The sequence below is a fragment of the Leucoraja erinacea genome, chromosome 11 (genome assembly GCF_028641065.1).
Source record: "Leucoraja erinacea ecotype New England chromosome 11, Leri_hhj_1, whole genome shotgun sequence".
NCBI lineage: Eukaryota > Metazoa > Chordata > Chondrichthyes > Rajiformes > Rajidae > Leucoraja > Leucoraja erinaceus.
The window spans coordinates 9,565,598-9,592,509 of NC_073387.1; the positions used below are offsets into that span (position 1 = coordinate 9,565,598).

General features: G+C 42.7%; 1 protein-coding gene across 1 annotated transcript in view; it reads right to left on the minus strand.

Annotated features, from left to right (window-relative positions):
• Positions 1–26,912, minus strand: part of jakmip2 (janus kinase and microtubule interacting protein 2) — a 224,883-nt gene that overhangs the window by 14,579 nt on the left and 183,392 nt on the right. Inside the window, exons 13-18 of the mRNA XM_055643376.1 lie at positions 25,693–25,791; positions 23,577–23,675; positions 17,649–17,702; positions 14,026–14,091; positions 4,289–4,357; positions 1,304–1,381 (exon numbers count right to left, since the gene is read on the minus strand). Of these exons, the coding sequence (XP_055499351.1) occupies positions 1,304–1,381; positions 4,289–4,357; positions 14,026–14,091; positions 17,649–17,702; positions 23,577–23,675; positions 25,693–25,791 (465 nt within the window). The remainder of the gene's footprint in view (positions 1–1,303; positions 1,382–4,288; positions 4,358–14,025; positions 14,092–17,648; positions 17,703–23,576; positions 23,676–25,692; positions 25,792–26,912) is intronic.

Below are 26,912 nucleotides of genomic sequence, written 5' to 3' on the forward strand. Positions count from 1 at the left end.
CTGCAGATGCCAGTTTAAATCAAAGATAGACACAAAATGCTGGAGTAACTCAGTGGGACAGGCAGCATCTCTGGAGAGAAGGACAGGGTTTAAATGTTTTTTTTAATGGATTCTTTATTAACAAATCTCTTGTTTCCCTCTTTCTCAAATAAACTTTCTGCTCCAAGTTTCTCCAGGTGTAATTTGGAGAAACTTGCAGATGTAGCACAAACCACTGCCATATCTTTCCTTGCAGTCACTTGCCAAAGAAGGGCATTTCAAAACGCTACACTGCTTCGCAAAGTCATGGCGTGATCAACTTCTGTGAAGAGGGCACTTTACTAATTAGCAATTGAATCTCACTTAAACTTCAATGAGAAAGTTCAGAATGTGGGAAGAAATCCCACTCAGTAAGATGAAAAGCTGCAATATGAGATAAGACTCAGAAGAAGGACAGTCGAGAAACGTTTCTTCCAATATGATTCCCTTTATATCCACAGACTGGGTTTTTACATAAGCTGACTGCTCATGTTAAATTGGTGTAACATTTCACATAGTATAATGCTTCTATGTGTATGATTACACTTCCAACCATTTGCAACCAAGATGCTCCTTCTACGCCAATTCCACCTGCCCGTGTTTGGCCCATATCCCCCTAAACATTTAATATCCAAAAGGAAAGATTATTACTCTTACATTTTTTGATTAGTCCAAGAATATATCTACCAAGATGGCGCCCAAGCCAGGCGACCGTTTGTGTACTGGTCACAGAAGTGGATCGACAATCATGCATTACAATCGCTCCACACTTTTAAATCTATACTCCTGCCGCAGCATTTCATACTTCAACTATCCTCTTCTTAATCTCCTCTCAGATATTCTTGTTATTCCATTTATCATGTATCTGTACACTGTGGATGACTCGATTGTAACCATGTACTGTCTTTCCGCTGACTGAGTGACACGCAACAAAAGTCTTTCGCTGTGCACGTGACAATAAACTAAACTCAGCAATGTAAGTTATATAATATCTCTGTACGTAATGAGCAATCAGTATGTGGTGCGGTGAATACTTTTTAAGGCAAATAATTTTCTACATGCCTTACAATGAATGATATGCAGAGGAATAATATGTGGAATACTGAACCAATATAAGCCCTCCAAATGCAATACTATGAACATATTTGTCACCTTTGAAGAAAAAATAACCAAGTCTTTGTGAACAAAATAATATGGTGGACTGAAGGCCTGTTCCTATGATGCACTGTTCTACTGCTGAATATTGGATGATTAACCTGACCAAATGAAGCATGAAATTACTTACCAGGTATGCTTGGTCCAGGGCTTGTTTCCTATAATCCAACTCCTCCTCCAGGTAGCCTTTTTGTTTGCAAAACATATCCTGCAAGGGAGAGAATCTATATTTAATTCATTTAATTTGGGAAATCCTACATCAACCACAAAGCATTTCTATTCCTGCTCAACTGGGTCAATTAAACTTGTCTGGCAGTCATTTTTCTTATGAGGAAAAATAACTGTAATAATATAATGGGAGTTAAAATCAATCCACTGGACGAGGTGGAACAATTCAGAGATTCCAACAGGCGACAGCTATGAACAAAACATAAAGACAATGCCTTCTCCACCTAGTGTTTACTTCACTGGGCACCATCATCAAACATGGTCACCGCATCTCCAACAGTAGCAGTGTTGGATAGGGTGCAGAACTTTCCAAAATGAGCTAAATGGAGTTGCAGCAGAGAAAGGAGGAGTGTCCTGAACCTAATCCAGACACCCCTCTCACTGACAGGGTTGGGAATGGGATAGGGGATCATTCCATGCAAACAAAGTCATACTCATTCATAGATGGATGCAGCAGTGAGATGGTTCCAACAGGCGTTACACCAACAGGCATGTCCATCTTCAGCATTGGGGGGGGGGAGGGAGTATGTAGGATGCAGGATAGTGTTAGTTTACGGGGATCGCTGGTTGTTATGGACTCAGTGGGCCCAAGGGCCTGTATCTGTGCAATATCTCTAAATTATAGTAAACAACCGTTGGGAAACTTGTCCTGTGAGATTTAGCAAGGTTTTCCTTTGCCAGTATGTTTGTTTTTTCTAGAGTAATCTGCTGATGTCAGCAACAGCCCAACACACAAATTTCATCAGTAATGAGATTTTCAACCTCTGAGAAATTTCCAGACATCTTTTACTCCAACTGTTTTCTCTGAACCCATTATATTTAAAGAACCAACACCCAAACTGCATTTTTCCCCCATTCAGTGAGAGCGGTGACCTCCTTACAAGTTTATTCTTTTCACATGCAAATCAGGGTCATAGTTACCCTCAGCTTCCTGACCTCAGGAGTACTCCAGGCCACTGCTGTTATAGATTTGTGCCGTATCCTGTGGTTTAGTTTAGAGATACAGTGCAGAAACAGGCCCTTTGAAACCGACCAGCGATCCCCACACACTAACACTATCCAGCACACACTAGGCACAATTTACAATTATACCAAGCCAATTAACCTACAAACGTGTACATCTTTGGAGTGTGGGAGGAAACTGAAGATCTCGGAGAAACCCACGTGGTTAAGGGGAGAACGTACAAACGCCATTTAGACAGCACCCATGGTTGGGATCGAACCCAGGTCTCTGGCGCTGCAAGTGCTGTAGGGCAGCAACTCTGCCATCGTGCCGGCCCAGTGGTTGGTGCCCACAAATGCTTTAGGTGGGTTGCACACTTCATCCACTTCTTCCTCAGCACTCAGGAACAGAAGTAGACATTCCACTCACATAGGTTCCTCAAAGTACCTCCAGAGACCTTGGTAGCCGACAGCCATGGCCTCCTTGCACATGGAGGATGCCTCCATTGGGCAATGTAGTTCACCAGTCTGTCCACGTCCTTGTGAGAACACTCTCCCTGCCCTGTCCAACTCATTCAATAGTGATAGCCTGGGTGAATGTTGTTTAGATCACTGTACTTCTCTTATGTAATGGCTGTGGAGGCCATCCCTGCTAAATAGCTGGAAGAGCTTGTAACAGGCCAGAAAATAATGCCATGTCAGAGCTGTGTTGCAGAGACGAATTTGGTACATCTGTTTTGCAAACCTTATACATAAATATATTGAACTTTATGCAGCTAAAAACTTAAGGAAAGTCTGATCCACAACTCTATTATGTGCCTGTAGTAAAACAATTCCTCATCCTATGTTTTATATGTTCAGTAAAATTCCAATCATCCACTAATCAATTGTGTGAAAAATTTAATGCTTCGCAATCTGACTCTTCAGTTCCCCATTTTCTGTGTGTAGGAAGGGACTGCAGATGCTGGTTTACACTGAAGATAGACACAAAGTGCTGGAGTAACTCAGCGGGACAGGCATCAGGTCTGAAGTCTGAAGAAGGGTCTTGACCCGAAACTATTCCTTCTATTCAGAGAGTAAGTGTATACGCATTTATGTGTATATATATATATTTATATATACACATAGACACACACACATATACACAATAATGTGTGTGTGTGTGCGTGTGTGTGTGTGTGTATATTGTGAGTATATATATATATATATATATATATATATATATATATATCACACATACAAACTGAACATTTTTTTCTTTCTCGTTTATTATATTGTTTATGTTACATATTACATAATATGCTTACATATTCTGTTGTGCTGATGCAAGTGAGAATTTCATTGTTCTATCTGGGACATATGACAATAAACACTGTTTATGCCCTTCTTCCATAAAACTATCGAGATAACAGCACAAATACATGAATGTTTTTTCTATGATATAAACAATCAAGAGAAGGTTCAGACACATTGCTCTTACCCTTTACTCTACAAGATTGTAATGTGCGTCAACAAGGTAAAAAAAACGAATGCTTGAATATGCAAAGAAATAGCTTCTTCAGCATAACCATATTTGGGCTAACCTTTCCTCTATCAGAAGAACCTGTCAATCCTAACAGGCAAGAGGCTGTACAATGCTCTGTAAAATAAAGAATTGCTGAATTGTTGATTATTGGGGTATAAATATATCTGATTGAACATTACCTCTTGGTGTGGGGATAGAGTGACTGTAGTCTGTATTTTACATACTGTAAGAGTTTACTGCCACACACGCCTGGGTGAAATAAAGATGTTAATGCTTTATTACTAATTATTGTGTTGTTATCTGTTTGAAGGAAAAACAAACCTTTACACTCTCATTAGATTTTTAACATCTTAGCGATAGGGAAAGATAGATAACAATTTCATTGTTCGTTCAGTCAGAATGAAAATAAATGTTAGTTACCATCTCTATCTCCAAGTCTATCATCTTCTGATGAAGGGCAGCCTCCGTGCCTTCGATCTGCTGTAGCCACTGGAAAAAAAAAGTATTAATAGCATCAATGCTCTAAGCATGTAATCCACCACGGTTGGTTGTGAGATTCTGTGTCAGGTCTAAAGAAGCGAGCTCACAATTGGATTATTATGCATCCATGAACCATAACCTGGTTTATGTGTTTATTTCACGTTATATTTACATGGCCCAAAGTTTCTGGATGTCTAAAATAAACCCTTGAAAACCCAGATTTAGAACTTGGGCTCTTTGGCAATTACCGGGTATCCTTGCCCTTTTCTTCATAAATCATCCCAAAGGTCAGATTCTTTGCTGTCACTAAATTGAGCCCAACTTATACTTTGTACAATATTTAAAATGAAGGATATTTAACATAAGACCTGAAAGGAAAATCCACATAGGCTGGAAAAAAGAATATCCTAATCTGAAAGTTACATGAAAAGTTAAATATCATATGAATATATACTATAAAATTATATGCTGATTCCAAATGTAAAGTGCATTATTGAGGAACAATATATTAACAGGACACACCCACTGTTTTCTTCATGTTGATGACACAATTAGCATTGTTAGCTGCCTTGTAACAGACATGTGTGTTGCATTCAGGATACATTGCCCTCTATCAAGATCATATAATGAGGAACTTCCAAGAAGTCACAGGGCATTATAAGGCGAGTGAGGAGTTGAGAATATTGTGCTTTCGCTGTTTGCTGTAGGAGTGGTGAATATCAAATCTGCAAAGTGCCAGGAAGGGATAAATCCATCTCTATTTCATTGCCTTCATTCATTCTACTGCAGGCCACAGTTGTTCTTCACAGCATTAAATTAATGCAGCTTCTTTAACGGAAAGACATTTTCACAACATTAAAATGTCTGACAAGGTTTTTATTCAGCCAGAAAATGGGAGAATGAGGCAGTCATGTGAAGAGCAACACATCAAGAGCTGGGAGAAATAAATAAAACAGACCCTTGCCTCAAATGAAACAATGATAAAAGGCAAGTTGTCAAACTGACAAAATCCATCTTTGAGCAAACGTCACACAAAAGGGTAAGGGATGGATAATCACCAGAGATAACGAAGACAAAACCATTGGAATCACTTAATACTTGCAGGAGGCTTCACATTCTTTCTGATGAGCAAGTTGAATCTAATGCATTATCGATTGTAACAATCTTGTGCATTTGGGTGACAGGGTTGCACAGTATTAGAGTTACAGCACCAGAGACCCAGGTTCCATCCTGTCTGAAGATGCTGTCTGTACAGAGTTTGTATGTTCACCTTGTGACTGCATGGGTTTTCCCCGTGTACTCCAGTTCCTCCCACGTTCCAAAGACATAAGGGCCTGTCCCACGAGCGTGCGACTACATGCGGCAAGCGCGACCTAAGCGACTCCATGCGGCAAGCGTTACCTAACGTGGTCGCTTTAGCTGTACGGCCTCGCGGAGCCGGTCCCACTCGATCGCCGGAGCTGTATGGAGTTGTGCGGAGCTGGTCCTGACATCGCGCAGGGCTCTGAAAAACTGACCGTGTTCAAAAATTCCGCGGGGAAACGGCATGCCGGCCCACAGCCGCCTCGGCGCCATACGTCACGCGCGAACTTCCCGCGGACTTCGCTCGCACTTCATGTCACTCACTCAACCTCCGTGCGGCCCCCGCTTCTGATTAGGTCGCGCTTGCCGCTTGGAGTCGCTTAGGTCGCGCTTGCCGCATGGAGTCGCATGCCCGTGGGACAGGCCCTTTACAGGTTTGTAGGTTCATTGGATTTGTAAAGATTGTAAATTATCCACAGTGTGTAAAATAGTGCTAGTGTACGAGGATCACTGGTCAATGCGGACTCGTTGGGCTGAAGGATCTGTTTCCACGTTGTATCTTTAAACTAAACTAAAGTCACAATACTTCCATGCACTAGTTATAGGGCACTGTTCATTGTATCTTGTAACTTGTACCTTCTGAAGAGTCCACCAGGAACTATACTGGAAGTTGGACAATTTTATACTGGACAATTTGTACATTTATCAAGCCAATTAATGAAGCCAATTAACCTACAAACCTGTACGTCTTTGGAATGTGGGAGGAAACTGAAGATCTCGGAGAAAGCCCACGCAGGTCACGGGGAAAACGCACAAACCCCATACAGACAACGCCCATAGTCGGGATTGAACTCGGGTCTCCGGCGCTGCATTTTGCTGTAAGGCGGCAACTCTACCGTTGCACCACTGTGACTGCAATGTTTCATACAAGGGTTTGGTAAATATATGCCTGTATTAACCTATAGTGTAACATGCTCCTCCTTTTCTACAGTGTGTGATGAGATGGGTGGTGGTGGAGATACTTGGAGCTGAGGGAATATGCACTGTTCGTCATTAAAGATCTTTCAACAGTAATAAGGATTTGGTACATGGCTTCCAAAAGTTATGAAAATATGCAACAAGTGTTCTGGAAAGCTAAATACCTCTGCTTTCCTGTGTTTTAGACCCATCTACTTTGGCCCAAATTATTTGTTTGTCTATCCATTATTTTGACAGAAGTCCAGTTACATTCCCTTTCTGCTGGCAAAAGGTTTCCAAAAGTTACTATAGAATTGCTGCAAAACACTTTAGTTTAATTTAGAGATACAGTGCGGAAACAGGCCCTTCGGCCCACCGAGTCTGCACTGACCAGTGATCCCCGCACATTAACACTATCCTACACACATTAGGGACAATTTATATTTATACCAAGCCAATTACCTACAAACCTGTACGTGGGGCAAAACCAAAGATCTGGGAGAAAACCCATGCGGTCATAAGGTACAATGTCTGAACAGACAGTACCCGTAGTTTGGATCAAATCCAGGTCCATGGTGCTATTAGCACTGCAAAGCAGCAACTCTACCGCTGGGCCACCATGCCACCCTAACTATTGCGTTTTGTTTGTTAATTCTATTAATTTTCTTGCTGTAGGCCAAAGGCCCTCCTTCAAGAACCAGCCTTTAATACAGATCCAATTGATAGAATGCAGACCTCAATTATGCAGGATTAACAAGTTTATTGTGGAACATATTTTGAATAAACTCGAGAAAATTCCAAGTGACCACTGGCCCACAGGAGGCATTGAGAATTTGCTTGGAGTGAACTGGGAAAGATACAGAATGTGGTGTTGTTCAGAGAATTAGAGGCACCAAATTCCATACAACATAGAAACTGTTGCGGGATTGCAAAGCCTAATTAACCCAATGTAGAAAGTCTGTTCTGCCTGCTGCTTGTTCTTTTGCATGATGGCTCTGTGCAGGCAGATCTATCTTCAATGGTCACTGTAAGAGGGCAGCCCAACTTAACCTGACCTCCTTTACTGAAAGGTGGTCTACACCACTCAGACTGAAAAAGCACAGTGGTTGCCTTTGAGTCCCAGATTACATTTACGAGAATGCTGCCTAGATTAGAGGGTTTCAGCTCCAGAGAAAGATAGGATAGACTTAGATTGCTTTCGCTGGAACATCGGAGGTTGAAGGGAGACTTGATAGAAGTATATCAAATTAAGAGCGGCATAGATAGAGTAGACAGTCAGAACCTTTATCCTAAGGTGGAAATGTCTGGCACTAGAGGGCATAGCTATACGGTGAGAGGGGTATGTTTACTGGAGATGTTTAATTGATTAGCACGTGTGTCAGGAGTTATGGGAAGAAGGCAGGAGATTGGCGTTAAGAAGGAGAGATAGATCAGCCATGGTTGAATAGCGGAGTAGACGATGGGCCGAATGGCCTACTTCTGCTCCTATCTTATGAAGTTATGAATTCATGTGCTGGGCAGGTTTCTTTACACATTGAGTAGTGGTGGTCTGGAATGCATTGCCATGGATGGTGGTGGAGGCAGCATTGATAGTGGCATTTAAGAGATTTATCAATAGGCATATCAAAGTGCATGGAGAGAGATATGGATCATATATTGGCAGATGAGAACACATGTTCTGCACAAACATTGTGGGCTGAGGGGCCACGTTCCTGTGCAGTACTGTTCTTTGTTCTTTAACCTGTTTAGGAGCAACTGTAGTCAGGAGTCACAGCTCACACCTTAGATGACAAAATTTAAAGAAATGCAGAAAGCCTCAACTACCTGGCAAACATTGCAACAGTCAGTGAAATCCTCATATCACCTACAAATGTTTGATGTACATTAAGACAAGATTTGTAGAGAGATTCAGCATCATCAAAATAGGCCCACTTTGCTGACCATCAACTACCCATTTACACTAAACGCACAATAGTCCCATTTTTTAAAATTATTTTCATTTTCCCATAACTCTCTCCAGATTCTACCACTTACCTGCAGACTAGGGTCAATTTTACAGCAGCTAACTAACCTGCCAACCCCCAGGTTTGTGGGATGCGAGAGAAAGATGGAGCCCCCAGTGGAGAGCCAGGCAGTCACAGGGAGACGGGGATCTCTGTCGTTAGCACATCTTCCTCAGTCAACAATGGGCCATTATGGATGTCACCCTTCCTGAGGTCGTCTGTCCCTGGCCCTGTTTTGCTCTGGCCTTCTCTATCTTTCAGTCTGCAGAAGGGTTCCGACCCAAAATGCCACCTATTCCTTCTCTCCAGAGATGCTGCCCAACCCGCTGAGTTACTCCAGCGTTTTCTGTCCATCTTCTGTCACAGGGAGAGCTGTACTTCTCAGCTGCCCATGCTCAAATAGTGTTGAGGATGAGGATTGTTTGCTCAGCTGTGCATGGTTAAGAGATTGCGTGAGCTGGATCATTGCACCCTGAAATGGCAGCACTATTAAACTAGGTCTGCACACCAGTGACAGGGCAATCTGTCTGCTCCACACATTTAGCAAGCATTAGCAGCACATGTGGTCTCTGGACCAACTCGTTGCATAAATATGCATTCATAAGAGCTACTTGTAGCAACTAGTGGCCCACTGTGATGAATTTTCCAAAAGAAATGTTACATAATGAAACTAATATTGCATAAAATGGTTAAAGGCCGCTTGAAGTGGATGGATTTGGATGGGGTGGTTGGAGGTGGCAGGTTATTTATGAAAGCATCCAGGACAGATTCCAACCAGACATGGCAAAAATTGAAATCTCTCACAGTTGGAATCAGACAACAAGAGCACTTCCGTCTGAAGAAGGGTCCTGACCCAAAACGTCACCTATCCACGTTCTCCAGAGATGCACCCAGGGCCACTGAGTTAAACCAGTGCTTTATGTGTAGGAAGGAACTGCAGATGTTAGTTTTGCACAAGCAATTCCACAGTATAACCACTAGAGAGCAGCAGGTCATTAACTTCCAAGATTTCCATAAACCACAACTATTAGAGTTTGACAAAGCAGCCGTATCACATTACCAGTTATCCAAGCAGATGTGAATCCTACAGCTTCATATGCTTTTAATCTGAACATAAAACTATACGCAGTAGGAATTCATATGACATATCTTTTGCAGAAAAACTCAAATACATCAGCTAAGGGGCGGCATGGTGGCGCAGCAGTGGAGACCCAGGTTCGATCCTGACTGCGGGTGCTGCCTGTACAGAGTTTATACGTTCTCCCCATGACTGCGAGGGTTTTCCCCAGGTGCTCCGATTTCCACCCACACTCAAAAGTCCTATAGGTTTGTAGGTTAATTGGCCCCAATGAAATTGTCCCTAGCGTGTAGGAAAGTGCTAGTGTACAGGGATCGTTGGTCAGCGTGGGCTCAGTGGGCTGAAGGGCCTGTTGCCGCGCTGTATCTCTAAACTAAACTAAAGCTCTGTGGCATTACATAGCATTTAGAATAATTGATAAGGGAGAAGGGCAATATAGGTTTTCTGTGGTTCAGATCTAAACATACAATCTGCCAGAGTTAGTCACACAAATGGTGCCTTGCAATAACTTAAACCCATTGACTGTAAACGATATTGTTTACTCCTGCATACATGACGGTACTGTGCTCAAATATTGACAACTAAAGAATATAATGAAATAACACAAAAAATGTCATCAGTCTCAATGATACGTGTTTATTTAAGCCATTTTCCTTGAGGTGTGATCTAAGGAAGATGCTGAATGAAGTCTTGAGAAGGTGATCAATAGGTTGGTGCAGAACTCTTGAAGTGAGACACAAGGTGGAACATTTAAATTGGGAGAAGTGAATTGAGAGGGAGAAATGAAAGAGATACAAATGAAGTGAATGAGAGGGTGAGAAGGGAATGAGGGGGATTCAGCAGATCAGCTCGACTTTCACTTTATCTGATATCTTTTCTTCAGAGAGGTCAATGAAAAGAAATTCAAGCAGCATAGCTACAAGCACCAGTCTTGGATACTCAGCAGTTATTGAATTTTACACTTGTAGTCAAAGGGCAATTTAGATTGAATAACCTTGGCAAACACTGATTATTTTATACTCACAGTTGTGAGCCTGTGGAATTCTCTGCCTCAGAGGGCTATGGAGGCCGGTTTCTGGATAATTTCAAGAGTGAGCTAGATAAGGCTCTTAAAGATAGCACAGTCAGGGGATAAGGGGAGAAGGCAGGAACAGGATACTGATGGGGGATGATCAGCCATGATCACATTGAATGGCGGTGCTGGCTCGAAGGGCTGAATGGCCTACCCCTGCACCTATTGTCTATTGTCTATTGACTAAGATTTGGTGTAGGTGGTAACAGGTAGCTAGGAAAGTTTCAAACAAGCAGTAACAACAGCAGGTTGTAAGTCCAAAGGGTTTGTGCTTCATGGCTCATTCGATGTTCAGCGATATCACACACCAGGAAAAGGGGAAAAAAAGCCAGAGTTATGGGATAAGGGGAAGAGGAGGGGAAGGCGAATGGGGTAGTGTACACGGGGATTGTCCCACTGGAGTACATACACTAGGGTCATCTCAAGCAACACAGTGGCACAGCTGCTGCCTCACAGCGCCAGAGACCCAGGTTCGATCCTGACCGTGTTCTTCTTGTGATCGTATGCGTTTCCTCTGGGTGCTCTGGTTTCCTCCCACATGCCAAAGACGTGCAGGCTTGTAGGTTAATCAGCCTCTGTAAATTGCCTCTAGTGTGTAGGGAGTGGATGCGAAAATAGAATAACAGAGAAACGGATAACTCGAGAATTGGTGATGGATGGTTTGTGTGGACTCGGCGGGATGAAGGATCAGTTTCTGTGCTGCGTCTTTTAACCAATCTTCTTTCTGAACTAGGTCACTTGAAGGGAAATGTCACGGACAAAAAAATTGGAGATTGAGTAGCAGGAGAGAGGTTAGAGGGGGAAACCCAGAGGCATAATTTAAGAAAGCTTTTAAAGATAGGAAGAATGGCAAGGAAAAGAAGAGTCCATAGTAACTGGGGTGGGATCTCTGAAAATTGAAGGCTTGCCACTGAGGATGAGGAAATAATCCAGGGCAAGATGGGTCATGCTTAAAGGTAGACACAAAATGCTGGAGTAACTCAGCTGGACATGCAGCATCTCTGGAGAGAAGGAATGGGGGATGTTTTGGGTCAGACTGATGTCAGAGGAGTGGGCGGGACAGAGATAGAATGTCTTTGGAGACGGTAAGACTAGTGGGAGGACTAGGAAGTGGGAGGGGACGGAGAGAGATGAAAAGCAAGGGCGATTTGAAGTTAGAGAAGACAATTTTTATACCGCTGGGGTGTAAGCTACCCAAGCATAATATGAGGTGCTGTTCCTCCAATTTGTGCTGGGACTCACTCTGACAATGGAGGAGGCCCAGGACAGATAGGTCAGATTGGGAATGGGAGGGGGAGTTAAAGTGCTGAGCAACCGGGAGGTTGGTGAAGGCAGACTGAGCGGAGGTGTACAGCAAAACAATCGCTGATCCTGCACTTGGTCTCGCCGATGTACAGAAGTTGACACCTGGAACAGCGGATACAGTAGATGAGGTTGGAGGAGGTGCAAGTGAATCTCTTCCTCACCTGGAAAGACTGTCAGGATCCTTGGATGGAACCGAGGGGGGAGGTAAAGAGACAGGTGTTGCATCTCCTGCGGTGGCAGGGGAAAGTATCTGGGGAGGGGGTGGTTTGGGTGGGAAGGGGACGAGTTGACCAGGGAGCTGCGAAGGAACGGTCTCTGCGGAAAGCAGAAAGGGGTGGAGATGGGAAGATGTGGGATCCCATTGGAGGATTATATGTTGTATGTGACGGCTGATGGGGCGGAAGGTGATGACAAGGGGGACTCTGTCCTTGTTACGGATGGGGGAGGGGGAGCAAGAATAGAGCTGTGGGATATCGAGGAGACCCTAATGAGAGCCTCATCTATAATGGAAGAGGGGAGCCCCCGTTTCCTAAAGAATAAGGACATTTTCTGATATGGAAAACCTCATCCTGGGTGCAGATGCAGTGTAGACGGAAGAATTGTGAGTAGGGCATAGAGCTTTTACAGGAAGCCGGGTGGGAAGAAGTGTAGTCTAGATGCAGTGTGGGAAAACATGTAGTCTGATCATGCTTTAAAGATTAGGATCAAAGGTATAGAACACAAGTGCTGCAGTAACACAGTGGGTCAGGCAGCATCTCTGGACACAGATATGTGATGTTTCTGCTCCTGACCTAAAAAGGTTGCCTATCCATGTTCCCCTGAGATGCTGCCTGGCCTGCTGAGTAATTCTAGCTCTTTGTATTCTGCACCAGATTCCGGCATCTGCAGTTCTTTGCATCTCCACAAGGTGGTGTGATCAGTTATTACCACAGGGTAGTACAAGAAGAACATGCTTCAGATAAAACGGACAATCATTTTAAGGTGAACTTCGTTAGGTTCAACCAAGGGCCAATGACAACACATTGGTTGTGCAAATGGCTGAGGATTGGGGCAGGAACCAAAATGACCAAATATTGCGTTGGAAAGAAAAACATCAAGATCTTTCAATCTTATCATTTTTAGTCTGGAGAAAAATACTGCACATTAATCACCAAGTATGGAAGTGAATGATAGAATCAATTGGGAGTTGAATATGGGGAGAATAAAAATATGGGATTAATGTAAATAGGTGATTGGCCCGGACTTGGTGGGCCAAAAGGCCTTCTTCCATGCTGTTTGTCTATGTGACACTACAACAGAGCCCTCTAGAACTGATAAGGAAAGGGTCTATTTTGGAAATGTAAGCAGTGCATTGCAGATATAAACACAAAGCATGCACTGTTGACATACTAAGATGTGCTTCCTTAGGAATGATGGAACAGAGGATAATGCACAGTAATTGCAAGCAAATAAGTGATTCCAGCATCAGTTCAACCCTACCCTTGCCTTATATTCACCCAGACATACCTTTTGGCATGGACAGTGGTAGTCAGAGTTATATAGTAGTAAAAAAGGCCCTTTAGTCTAACTCGTCTACTTTAACCAAGTCCTATCAGGTTTACACTTCAGAGATGCAGTGTGGAAACAGGCCCTTCAGACCATCAATTCTGCACAGACCAACGATCGCTGTTCATTAGCACTATCCAATACTCTAGGGACAATTTTAATTTACATAAGTCAATTTACCTACAAACCTGTATGTCTTTGGAGTGTGGGAGAGAACTGGAGCACTTGGCGAAAAACCACGTGCTCTCAGGGAGAAAGTACAAACTTCGTACAGACAGCACCCGTAGTCAAGGTCGAACTCGGGTCTCTGGTGCTGTATGGCAGCAACTCTACCACTGTGCCACCGTGCCACCTCATGTAAGGTGTTACTTCCTTAAAAAATCCTAAAGGATCACAAGCAAGCGTGTAACTTTACCTTTTCAGCCAGAGACAGCACAGTGCTTGCCTGGATAATCGCCACTTGCTCCTCATTTCTGAGATTCTAGGAAAAATAAAATGCCTATAAATAGTTTCCTCTAAAATGCATCTGCATCATAAAGACAGATCAGCATGAATACAAGCAATACCTGGTGAAATAGCAGAAATATAACAGTGGATGAAATTCTACTGCAACCCATATGGCTCTTCAAATACATCTTCAGACCAGTTATTTAACATCACAACCAGAATAGTTGATTGGAAAAATAAATCGGCACACTCTCTGATGGAGTCAGTCTGTGACCTTCATTCAGTTCAAGTCATAAATAGCATACGACTGGAAGTCAAAATCAGTGATTTTCAAGACAAAAGAGTATGCACCGGATATGTCGAAACAATGGAATTTATATGGCCCGCACCTTTCAAGGGTGTAAGGGTTTATGGGGAGAAGGCAGGAGAATCGAGTTAGGAGGGAGAGATAAATCAGCCATGATTGACTGGCGGAGTAGACTTTATGGGCCAAATGGTCTAATTCTGCTCCTATCACGTATAACCTTATGATTTTTCAGGCACATTAGGTCCAACAACACCAGGAATAAACATATAATAAATTATTAGTTATTCTAAGTGAACTAGGCCATGGGGTGTCCACAAATTCTGGTGGTCTTTGATGTACAAAACGCAAGCTCCAGACTAGGGATTATGCTGGAATCTGTTTATCTAAAGTACATCTCCACTCAAAACGCACTACACACTCCACAAGAAATACAGAATGTCAATAATAGTTTCCACTGAACAATTAAGAGCCATCATCAAACTGCCAGGTTGGTTGGTTGCCTGCACTGCACTGCACAGAGCAGATTTAATCTCCACTTTCAATATTAGATCAGTGACTGGACGTAAATAGCTGAGCTGACAGCACTGATTTGAGTATCAGAAAATAGTGACATTTTTAACATCACATCAATCTTGATGGGGTTTATAGTAACGGTGGTTTCAAGGGGAATCACAGTGCACTGTAAAGCAGGGAAATATTAACATTCTTACCATACAACTATTTGCCACCTTCACCTGTTTGCATACTAAGCACATACCTTTAACTACATCTACATGCAACCACAAACACACAACCAGGCACATAAAAACATTACATCAACACAGACACACTGCACAGGTACCGAATGTAGCTGAGGATCCTTGAGCATCACCCTGTACAAGACCCCAAATGAGCTGTAGATGTCACTCCCCTACTCTCAATTCCACCTATGCTGCAACTGTGCCCGAGATGAGGTGTTTAATATCAGGACATCCATGATGTCTTCATTCTTTATCATAGATGAGGCTCTCACACATGTCTCCTTGGTACCCCGCAGTTCTTCTCTTGCTCCCCCTCCCCCCAGTCACAACAGGGACAGAGTTCCCCTCATCCTCACCTTCCACCCAATCAGCTGGCACATACTGCACATAATCCTCCGACATTTTCGCCACCTCCAACGGGATCCCACCACTAGTCACATCTTCCCATCTCCATCCCTTTCTGCTTACCGCAGGAACCATTCCCTTCGCATCTCCCTGCTTAACTCATCCCTTCCAACCCAAGCCACACCATCCCTAGGTACTTTCTGCTGCAACCGCAGGAGATGCAACATCTGTCCCTATACTTCCTCCCTCGACTCTGTCCAGGGACCCCAACTGTTTTCTCAGGTGAGGCAGAGGTTTACTTGCACCTACTCCAACCTCATTGACTGTATCCGCTGTTCCAGGTGCGGACTCCTATATATCGGCGAGACCATGCGCAGACTCGGCGATCATTTCGCTGAACAATTTTGCTCAGTCCACCTCGGCCTACATGATCGCCTGGTTGCCAAACATTTTAACTGCCCTTCCCAATCCCACACTGATCTTTCTGTCCTGGGCCTCCTCCATTGTCAGAGTGAGGCCAAACATAAATTGGAGAAGAGCATCTCATATTACGATTGGGCAGCTTGCAACCCAGTGGTATAAATAAATGCTCAGCATAGAATGGATGTGGAGAGGATGTTTCCAGTCATGAGTGAACGGCAAGTCATTGGGTGTTGTTAAAGCAGGGTTTGATAGGGTCTCGATTAGTAAGGGTGTCAAAGGTTATGGGGAGGAGGTAGACGAATGGGCTTGAGAGGAAAAAATAGATTAGCCATGATCGAATGGCAGAGTTGACTCGATGGGCTGAATGACCAAGTTCTACTCCTATAACTTGTGAACGTGAGCAGGCTTGATGGGCCGAATGGCCTAATTCTGTTACTGTGCCCTATGAATTCATCTTATGAACATGAATGATCTTTAAAGGCAATTATTGGAAATATACTGACCCAAGAAAGGGTTTCACCCTATAGTGTGGATTGGTATCTCCAAGCTGAAAGACGGGCAGCTAGCCAAGTTACCTGGATCCCATTTAGTTCACGTTCACAAGTTATAGGAGAAGAACTAGGCCATTCAGCCCATTGAGTCAACTCCACCATTCAATCATGGCTGATCTCTGCCTCCTAATCCCATTTTCCTGCCTTCTCCTAATAACCATTGACATCTGTTCTAATCAAGAATTTTGCCTTAAAAATATCCACTTTAGAACCTGGTCTATGCTTTCAGCATGTCAGGGACACCCAGAATGGCATTGTTGGATTGGACTGGCCAGGGCTAGTTCATACACACCCAGACCACTATCAGCTGTTGGTCTTAGTAAGTGGATCTCAGTGGCAAGCACATCATGTGGCCAAGAGGAACTGGATAACACCACCTGACTCCATAACAACCTGGGCCTTGACTACTGCAGCTCCATCCCCCAATGCATCTATATCTCAGCTGGATGGTATCAATTCAGACATGGGCTGTGTGGAGCTCACTGTCAGACACCACTCTGACATCTGAATGTTAACGAGGACTTAGACCGGACTAGACTTGGTGGCAATGGCTGCTAGGTGCTCGTACCATTTACAGAGACAATAAACACTCCTGTAAATTAAATTCCACATGGTTTACAGTGAGCTTACTATCATCAACTATTAACTATCATTGAACGTACAGTAGGATGAGCGTTTGATGGCACTGGGCCTGTACTCGCTGGAGTTTAGAAGAATGAAGGGGGACCTCATTGAAACTTACTGAATAGTGCAAGGCCTGGATAGAGTGGATGTGGAGAGGATATTTCCATTAGTAGGAGAGTCTAGAACCAGAGTAGCCTCAGAATTATAGGACATTCCTTTAGGAAGGAGATGAGGAGGAATTTCTTTAGTCAGAGGGTGGTGAATCTGTGGAATTCATTGCTACATAAGGCTGTGGAGGCTTTCAATTGATATTTTTTAAGGCAGAGATAGATTGATTGTTAATTAGTATAGTTGTCAGGGGTTATAGGGATAATGAAGGAAAATGGTGTTAGAAGGGAGAGAAATATCAGCCATGAATAAATGGCAGCGTAGACTTGATGGGCCGAATGGCCTAATTCAGCTCCTATCACACGAACATGCACTGGAACGTCACGCTTGGGGGGGAAGGAGGAACATTTGTTATAAAGAGAAAACGAGTTGCAGTGCTTGTAACAGTAATAGTCTGTGTACATGCACAACTCTGTGTTGGAAACCAACTTACCCCATTATCTCCCAGTATGTCCAGCTGTTTGATGAGTTCATGGATGGACACATCCTGTGAAGAAAGGTAATTCACAGAAACTTAGCAAGTTAGGTGTTGCAAAAACAAATTAAAAAAATCAACCAGCATAAATATAACAATGGTTTTTAAAGCCAATTAACATTTGCTTTGTATCACACATCCCTCTGAATGTATCACAGAGACAGCAAGTCATGGAGAGGATGTAGGGAGGAAATGCATAGAATGTTCCTATTGCCTTCAGGAGAAAGGACATAGCACATAGATGATTTCACACTGTTGGGGGTGGTATTGGGGCTGGTGCAGAGACTTCAGAAACGTTGACAAATGTAGCAATATATACATGGAAGCAGTTGGTCTCTCTGATGACACCAGGATAGAGATGCAGATTTGACTTCTGAGATTTCACATGGACATAATATGTCAACCTACACCAAGCTGGCATGTTATTCTGGACCAGGGTTTGAAATGAAGCTGGTTTAATGCAATACAAGTCTTTCCTCAATTGGCAGCTGTTTCCTATTGGCAAAGGTGCCACAGCATAAAATATATGTATTTCAATAGTAATTTCCAATCTTAGGCAGGCTCAAGGAGATTGGGAAAGAACCAGGGCAGGACGACACTTGACTTGGGTGGGTTCATTACTCTGACTATAACAGAGCAGTGAAAAGGAGCCTTATCTCTGTATCCAGCCCCTGGAACTTCTATCCCCTATACGCCTGAAGACCACATTGGAAGCAAATGTTCTATTCATTGCCGCTTTGATAACAATTGTTAAGGGAGAGGGATGACGTTCTATTGTTGTATTTGCATTCAGAACCCGGACCTGGAATGGGGTTCTCACGAACTGGGGTAACATTATTCCAAAAGGACACCAAATAAATGTCCTTTTTCAGGCTGACGTCAATGATTCAATTACATTATTTGAGGGTGAGACGAGAGTTGTTTGAGTTTTCCATCAATAGTCACAATTAGGACAACAATTAAAATGTCAGCACATCCCTCAATGCCATTTCTTGCTGCATCTGTCTATGTTTCAACTTCTAAAAGCTTTTACATTTTAAAATGTGAACTCATACAAAGGGAGGTGGGTGTATGGACAAGCTGCCAGAGGAGGTAGTTGAGACATGGACTATCCCAACATTTAAGAAGCAGTTAGACAGGTACATGGAGAGGACAGAGTTAGGGGGGATATGGACCAAACGCTGGCAGGTGGGACTAGTGTAGCTGGGACATGTTGTTTCCACGCTGTATCACTTTATGACTCTAACTCCTAATGTACAGTAAGCATTGAGGTAGACACAAAATGCTGGAGTAACTCAGTGGGACAGGCAACATCTCTGGAGATTTCTCCTCATGGAAGGTTGGTTAAGAAGGTTCAACTGTTGGGTATAAATGCAGGAATAGCAAGATGGATTCAACAGTGGCTGAATGGGAGAAGCCAGAGGGTAATGGTGGATGGCTGTTTATCGGGTTGGAGGCAGGTGACTAGTGGGGTGCCTCAGGGATCTGTGTTGGGTCCTTTGTTGTTTGTCATGTACATCAATGATCTGGATGAAGGTGTGCTAAATTGGATAAGTAAGTATGCAGATGATACCAAGATAGGGGGTGTTGTGGATAATGAAGAGGATTTCCAAAGTCTACAGAGTGATTTGGAAAAATGGGCTGAAAGATGGCAGATGGAGTTTAATGCTGATAAATGTGAGGTGCTACACCTTGGCAGGACAAATCAAAATAGGACGTACATGGTAAATGGTAGGGAATTGAAGAATACAGTTGAACAGAGGGATCTGGGTAAAACCGTGCATAGTTCCTTGAAGGTGGAATCTCATATAGATAGGGTGGTAAAGAAAGCTTTTGGTATGCTAGCCTTTATAAATCAGAGCATTGAGTATAGAAGCTGGGATGTAATGTTAAAATTGTACAAGGCATTGGTGAGGCCAAATCTGGAGTATGGTGTACAATTTTGGTCGCCAAATTATAGGAAGGATGTCAACAAAATAGAGAGAGTACAGACGAGATTTACTAGAATGTTGCCTGGGTTTCAGCAACTAAGTTACAGAGAAAGGTTGAACAAGTTAGGGCTTTATTCTTTGGAGCGCAGAAGGTTAAGGGGGGACCTGATAGAGGTCTTTAAAATGATGAGAGGGATAGACAGAGTTGATGTGGACAAGCTTTTCCCTTTGAGAATAGGGAAGATTCAAACAAGAGGACATGACTTCAGAATTAAGGGACAGAAGTTTAGGGGTAATATGAGGGGGAACTACTTTACGCAGAGAGTGGTGGCGGTGTGGAATGAGCTCCCAGTGGAAGTGGTGGAGGCAGGTTCATTGGTATAATTTAAAAATAAATTGGATAGGCATATGGATGAGAAGGGAATGGAGGGTTATGGTACGAGTGCAGGCTGGTGGGACTAAGGGGAAAAAAAATTGTTCGGCATGGACTTGTAGGGCCGAGATGGCCTGTTTCCGTGCTGTAATTGTTATATGGTTATATGGTTATTAGATGCTGCCTGTCCCGCTGAGTTCCTCGAGCATTTTGTGTCTACCTTCGATTTAAACCAGCACCTGCAGTTCTTTCCTACACATAAGTGTTGAGGTGCTGTGTATGCCTTTGTGACTCATTATCCTTCACCTTGAGTAGCTCAGATTACACAGGGAAATTAAATGTCAATAGATGAACGTTGCATTGCCACCTTTCAAGCAATCAGTGATGCATTCTGTGTGTTGGGCCTCTAGGCCTTCATTTATTGTCAGATGCAATGCAATGGAACTGGACGAATTCAACCATTCTTTGAAAGAAAGGAATTAGACATTCAACAGTAACCCCACTTTTCTTGCAAACTACAAGTCACAGGAACTTAAGTGCCAGCAACCATACACCAAAGAATAGGAAAGACTAACAGAGCATTGAGGGATGGGTGATAATTACAGAGGAAGGCAATCATTTGTTTTAGAAATAAGGACAAATTAGATTGTTGAATGCTTTTTAAGCAAACTACAAATGACTGGCCAGAACTAAACATCGCAATTCATGCCAATTTAATCACTAAAGGGCAATTGTCTTCCAAATGCATTTGTTTCTGACAATGGACAATTACTCTTGTAGATATATGTGCGTACATGTGCATGTGTACCAATTAAATGCAAGTTTGATACCCAGCAGAATAGATGCTTAATCCTATTGTAGCAGTCTATGTAGGAGGAAGGCAGAGGCATACTGATTTGTGGTAGAGGTAAGTATATTAAGGTGGAGGATGGAACTGCAAATGCTGCTTTACACTGAAGATAGACACTAAATGCGGAGTAACTCAGTGAGATAGGTAGCATCTCTGGAGAGAAGGAATGGTTTTCTTCTCTCCAGAGATGCTGCCTGTCCCACTGAGTTACTCCAGCATTTTGTGTCTATCTGAAGTATATTAAGGCTCTAGGAATGATCAGGCCTGATGCCAGATGGAAGTGTGGGAATTCCATGCCTGACATTCCCTTTGCTTTTCAACACAAGAGGTGGTAGTTTCCTGGAAATCACCAGGGAAACAGAAACAGATCTACAGAGGGAGTGACATTTGCAGTAGAGATTATGGACGTTTGGCCCATCATGTCTTTGACAACTACCAGCTGGATTAATCCGAAAGTCATCATCATGCTCACTCCTCCATAATCCTGAATTTACAAAGTTCAAGCAGTGACACAGATGTTTCACTGCCTACAAACTTGACGGTGAACAATTATAGCACTAAAATAATCAAATGATATACAGTGGCTTGCAAAAGTATTCATACCCCTTGAACTTTTCCACATTTTGTCACGTTGCAACCACAAACGTAAATGTATTTTATTGGGATTTTTTGTGATAAACAAACACAAAGTGGTGCATAATTGTGAAGTGGAAGGAAAATGATACATGGTTTTCAAATTTTTTTACAAATAAAAAACTGAAAAGTGTGGCATACAAAAGTATTCAGCCCCCCTAAATCAATACTTTGTAGAACCATCTTTTGCTGCAATTACAGCTGCAAGTCTTTTGGGGTATGTCTCTACCAGCTTTGCACATCTAGAGACTGAAATTTTTGCCCATTCTTCTTTGCAAAATAGCTCAAGCTCAGCCAGATTGGACGTAGAGCGTCTGTGAACAGCAATTTTCAAGTCTTGCAGAGATTCTCAATTGGATTTAGGTCTGGACTTTGACTGGGCAATTATAACACATCAATATGCTTTGATCTAAACCATTCCATTGTACCTCTGGCTGTATGTTTAGGGTCGTTGCCCTGCTGGAAGGTGAACCTCCGCCCCAGTCTCAAGTCTTTTGCAGACTATAACGGGTTTTCTTCCAAGATTGCCCTGTATTTGGCTCCAACCATCTTCCCATCAACTCTGATAGGCTTCCCTGTCACTGCTGAAGAAAGGCCTCCCCAAAACATGATGCTGCCACCACCATGTTTCACATTGGGGATGGTGTGTTCAGGGTGATGTGCAGTGTTAGGTTTCCGCCACACATAGCGTTTTGCTTTTAGGCCAAACTTTTGGTCACATCTGACCAGAACACCTTCCTCCACATGTTTGCTGTGTCCCCCACATGGCTTGTGGCAAACTGCAAACGGGACTTCTTATGGCTTTTTTTCAACAATGGCTTTCTTCTTGCCACTCTTCCATAAAGGTCCGATTTGTGGAGTGCACGACTAATAGTTGTCCTGTGGACAGATTCTCCCACCTGAGCTGTGGATCTCTGCAGCTCCTCCAGAGTTACCATGGGCCTCTTGGCTGCTTCGCTGATCAATGCTCTCCTTGCCCGGCCTGTCAGTTTAGGTGAACGGCCATGTCTTGGTAGGTTTGCAGTTGTGCCCTACTCTTTCCATTTTCGGATGATGGATTGAACAGTGCTCCGTGAGATGTTCAAAGCTTGGGATATTTTTTATAACCAAATCCTGCTTTAAACTTCTCCACAACTTTATCCCTGACCTGTCTGGTGTGTTTCTTGGGCTTCATGATGCTGTTTGTTCACTAATGTTCTCTAACAAACCTCTGAGGCCTTCACGGAACAGCTGTATTTATACTGAGATTAGATTACACACGTGGACTCTATTTACTAATTAGGTGACTTCTGAAGGAAATTGGTTGCACTGGATTTTATTTAGGGGTATCAGAGTAAAGGGGGCTGAATACTTTTGCACGCCACACTTTTCAGTTTTTTATTTGTAAAAAAATTTGAAAACCATGTATCATTTTCCTTCCACTTCACAATTATGCGCCACTTTGTGTTGGTCTATCTCATAAAATCCCAATAAAATACATTTACGTTTGTGGTTGTAACGTGACAAAATGTGGAAAAGTTCAAGGGGTATGAATACTTTTGCAAGCCACTGTAACACCGAAAGACTATTTGATAATCATGCTTAGGAATGTCTTTGTGAAAGCCATCCATTTACATCAACCCCTTTGTTCTTCCCCCACAGCTCTGGAAATAATTAAACTTCAAATATTTATTTTGTTCTCCTTTGAAACCCATCATTTCATCTTCTTTCAACGTCCTTGTAAATCATAAAAATTAAAAATGCTACTGAAACTGATTAACTCGAACATAGTAGAACCTTGGCCTTAACAGTAATCTACCCAAATATGATATGTGGCGTAAACAAGACAAGCAGGAAATTAGTCATTATTACAGAGTTAGCCACATTTTTTGCAGGGTCCAATAACATTAATTTTTCACATAATTGATGTACCATTCCATAGATTTAAATAAAATATCAATTTGATATATCCATCTGCAAGAAATATTTTTTGGTGGATAATGGGGAATGTATGTCCTTTTGTCTTGTCCCCGTCATCCTTTTTGTCATTTAATCTTTGTGATTACTATCATTCTTAATTTCAAGAAGGGAATTTGATTTGGAGATGGGGCAATATGTACCTTCACACCTTCCTGCATACAGTAGATCTGAAGAGCACTCACGCCATCGGAGAAAGGCGTGATCTGGAGGTTAAAGGCAGGAGATCTCCTTTCCCTCTCCTGCAAATGGAACAAGCATAAATAACAAATTAGTAAACATTCAATCAGTTCAAGGAGACCACACTATTTACAAAATCATGGATTGATGCTTTTGGTGCATTTATCTTTGAAGATTGCACAGTGAAGTTGGTACCTGTGGGTGAAAGAGCATTTGTAAGCAAGTATCAAGTCCTCCAGGTGAAGAGATAGCAACGCTAAAATTAATTAATCACCTGAATAATAACCCACACAGTTTAAGAGTAAATCATGGAGTCATACAGTGGGGAAACAGGCCCTTTGACCCAACTTGCCAACACCGACAAACATGTCCCACCTACACTAGTCCCACCTCTCTGCATTTGGCCCATATCCCTCTATCCATGTAGCTGTCTAAATTGTAACAGATAATGTGATGTTTTAAAGAAACATGACAAGACTATAGAGATGCAGTCTCAGTAGCACCAGAGTCTGTTTAAGCAATGATATGAAGTGACACTAACAGTGACAAACTTTCCTCACATATTGTGGGACAGCCCACATCAAACAAACTGTTACGTATCGGAACAAATTTCTAATTATAACTTATGTTCTGCTTGCCAGGAATATGGGTCCAATCACTGAATCAATTTTTAATCAGGATGTGTTAAGCCTACATACACTTAACTCTTTATGGCTGGCTTAGTCAGCCACAAATTAATGGAAAATTAACAGATACATTTTAATAATATCTGACTAAGCTATTTAAGATATTACAAGGGTTTGTGAGGGTAAGTATAGAGAGTCCATTTCATACAGAATCAAGAACAATATTAAGCCAGGAGTTAGTTTAGTTTAGTTTAGACATACAGAGCAGAAACAGGCCCTTTGGCCCACCGAGTCCGTGCCGACTAGCGATCCCTAGCACAATCCTACACACTACAATTTTACCAAAGCCAATTAACCTACAAACCTGTACGTCTTTGGAGTGTGGGAGGAAACTATATTTCTGTGGGAGAAATCCCATGCAGGCCATGGGGAGTACGTACAAACTCTGTACTGACAGCTGCTCCCGTAGTCAGGCACAAATCCGGCTGCTGCCGCTGTAAGGCAGTAATTCTACCGCTGCACTATTGTGTCACTCTTAACATTCATGTCAAGAAGCAATTCTGAGCTCTGCAATCAGAGGCTGGTCATAGACACACAGCACAGAAACATGGCATTATCCAACCAAATTATAGGTTATAGGAGCAGAATTAGGCCATTCGGCCCATCCAGTCAACTCCACCATTTAATCATGACTGATCTATCTTTCCCTCTCAACCCCATTCTCCTGCGTTCTTCCCATAACCCGTGACACCCGTACTAATCAAGAATCTATCCATCTCTGCCTTAAAAATATTCATTGATGGCCTCCACAGCCTTCTGCCACAATGAATTCCACAGATTTACCACCCTCTGACTAAAGAAATTCCCCCTCATCTCCTTCCTAAAGGAATATTTTATTCTGAGGCTATGACCTCCGGTCCTAGACTCTCTCATTAGTGGAAACATCCTCTCCACATCCACTCTATCCGGGCCTTTCACTATTCGCTAAGTTTCAATGAGGTGCCCCTCATCCTTCTAAACTCCAGCAAGTGGAGCCCTGGTGCTGTCAAATGCTCATCATGTGTTAATCCACTCATTCTTGGGATTGAACCCGGATCACTGGAAAGTGAGGACGGTGGTTCTGTCCGTTGTGTCACCAGGATGCTCCTCCACCTGTAACACCATCTCCCAAAATAGAAAAGGATCTTTCAGGTCTGAGACTGAGATGTTGCTGGATAAATTCAGGAAAGCGGAATAAAGGCAGGAAAATAGAGTTAATGCTGGTGTGACATGATCTAATTGAATAATGGAGTTTGTCCAATTCATTGACTGGCCTTATCCTGTTCCTGATCTATACATTTGTCATTTATTTTATGTTTTTTGTGCTGTATCAATGAAGAAGGCTTTTATATTAATTAACGCTTGCCAACATGACATATAAATCATAAAACCCTTTCTTGCAACTTCATCTCACCTCCAGTTCCAGAATGCGAAATTCTAGCAACTCGTTCTGGTCTCGAGAATCCTGAATTTCTTGTTGCAATCGGTTCAACTCGGCATCCAGTTTGTCAATCTGTAAGGAAGGATATTGAAAATTAAAATGCCATGACTGTAATTATAAACCTAGTCACTGGTTATAGAGTCATGAAGTGTAGAAACAGGGCCTTCAGAACGAATTGCCCACACCGACCAACATATCCCCTCTACACTAGTCCCACCCACCTGCGTTTGGCCTATATCCCTCAAAACCTGTCATATCCATGTATCTGTCTAAATGTTTCTTAAACTTTACTATAGTATCTGCCTCAACTACCTCCTCCGGCAGCTCGTTCCATATACCCACCACCCTTTGTGAGAAAAAGTTATCCCTTCAGGTCACTATTAAATCTTTCCCCTCTCGTCTTAAACAAAGTCCTTTGGTTCTCGATTCCAGTACTCTGGGCAAAAGACTCCATGTGTTTACCCTATCTATTCCTCTCATGATTTTGGCCGCTTTATGGAAGTTACTTTGGAAAGCTTGCCGTAATGTTCATTTGTTCGGAAATACAGCATGGAAGCAGGCCCTTTGGCCCAACGAGTCCATGGCAACCATCATTGAAACATAGGCAATTTAGAAAAAAAAATGGGTGCAGTAGTAGGCCATTTGACCCTTCGAGCCAGCACCGCCATTCAATATGATCATGGCTGATCATCTAAAATCAGTACCCCGTTTCTGCTTTTTCCCCATATCCCTTGATTCCTTTAGTCCTACGAGCTCTCTCTTGAAAACATCCTGTGAATTGGCCTCCACTGCCTTCTGTGGCAGAGTATTCCATAAATTCACAACTCTCTGGGTAAAAAAGTTTTTCCTCATCTCAGACCTAAATGGCCTACCCATTATTCTTAAACTGTGACCCCCGGTTCTGGACTCCCCCAACATCGGAAACATTTTTTCTGCATCTAGCCTGTCCAATCCTTTAAGAATTTTATATGTTTCGATAAGATCCCCTCATCCTTCTAAATTCCAGTGAATACAAGCTCAGCCGACCCATTCTTTCATCATATGTCAGTCCCACCATCCTGGGAATTAACCTGGTGAACCAACGCTGCAATACCTCAATAGCAATAATGACTTTCCTCAAATTAAGAGATCAAAATTGCTCACAATACTCCAGGCACGGTCTCACCAGTGCTCTGTACAACTGCAGTAGGACT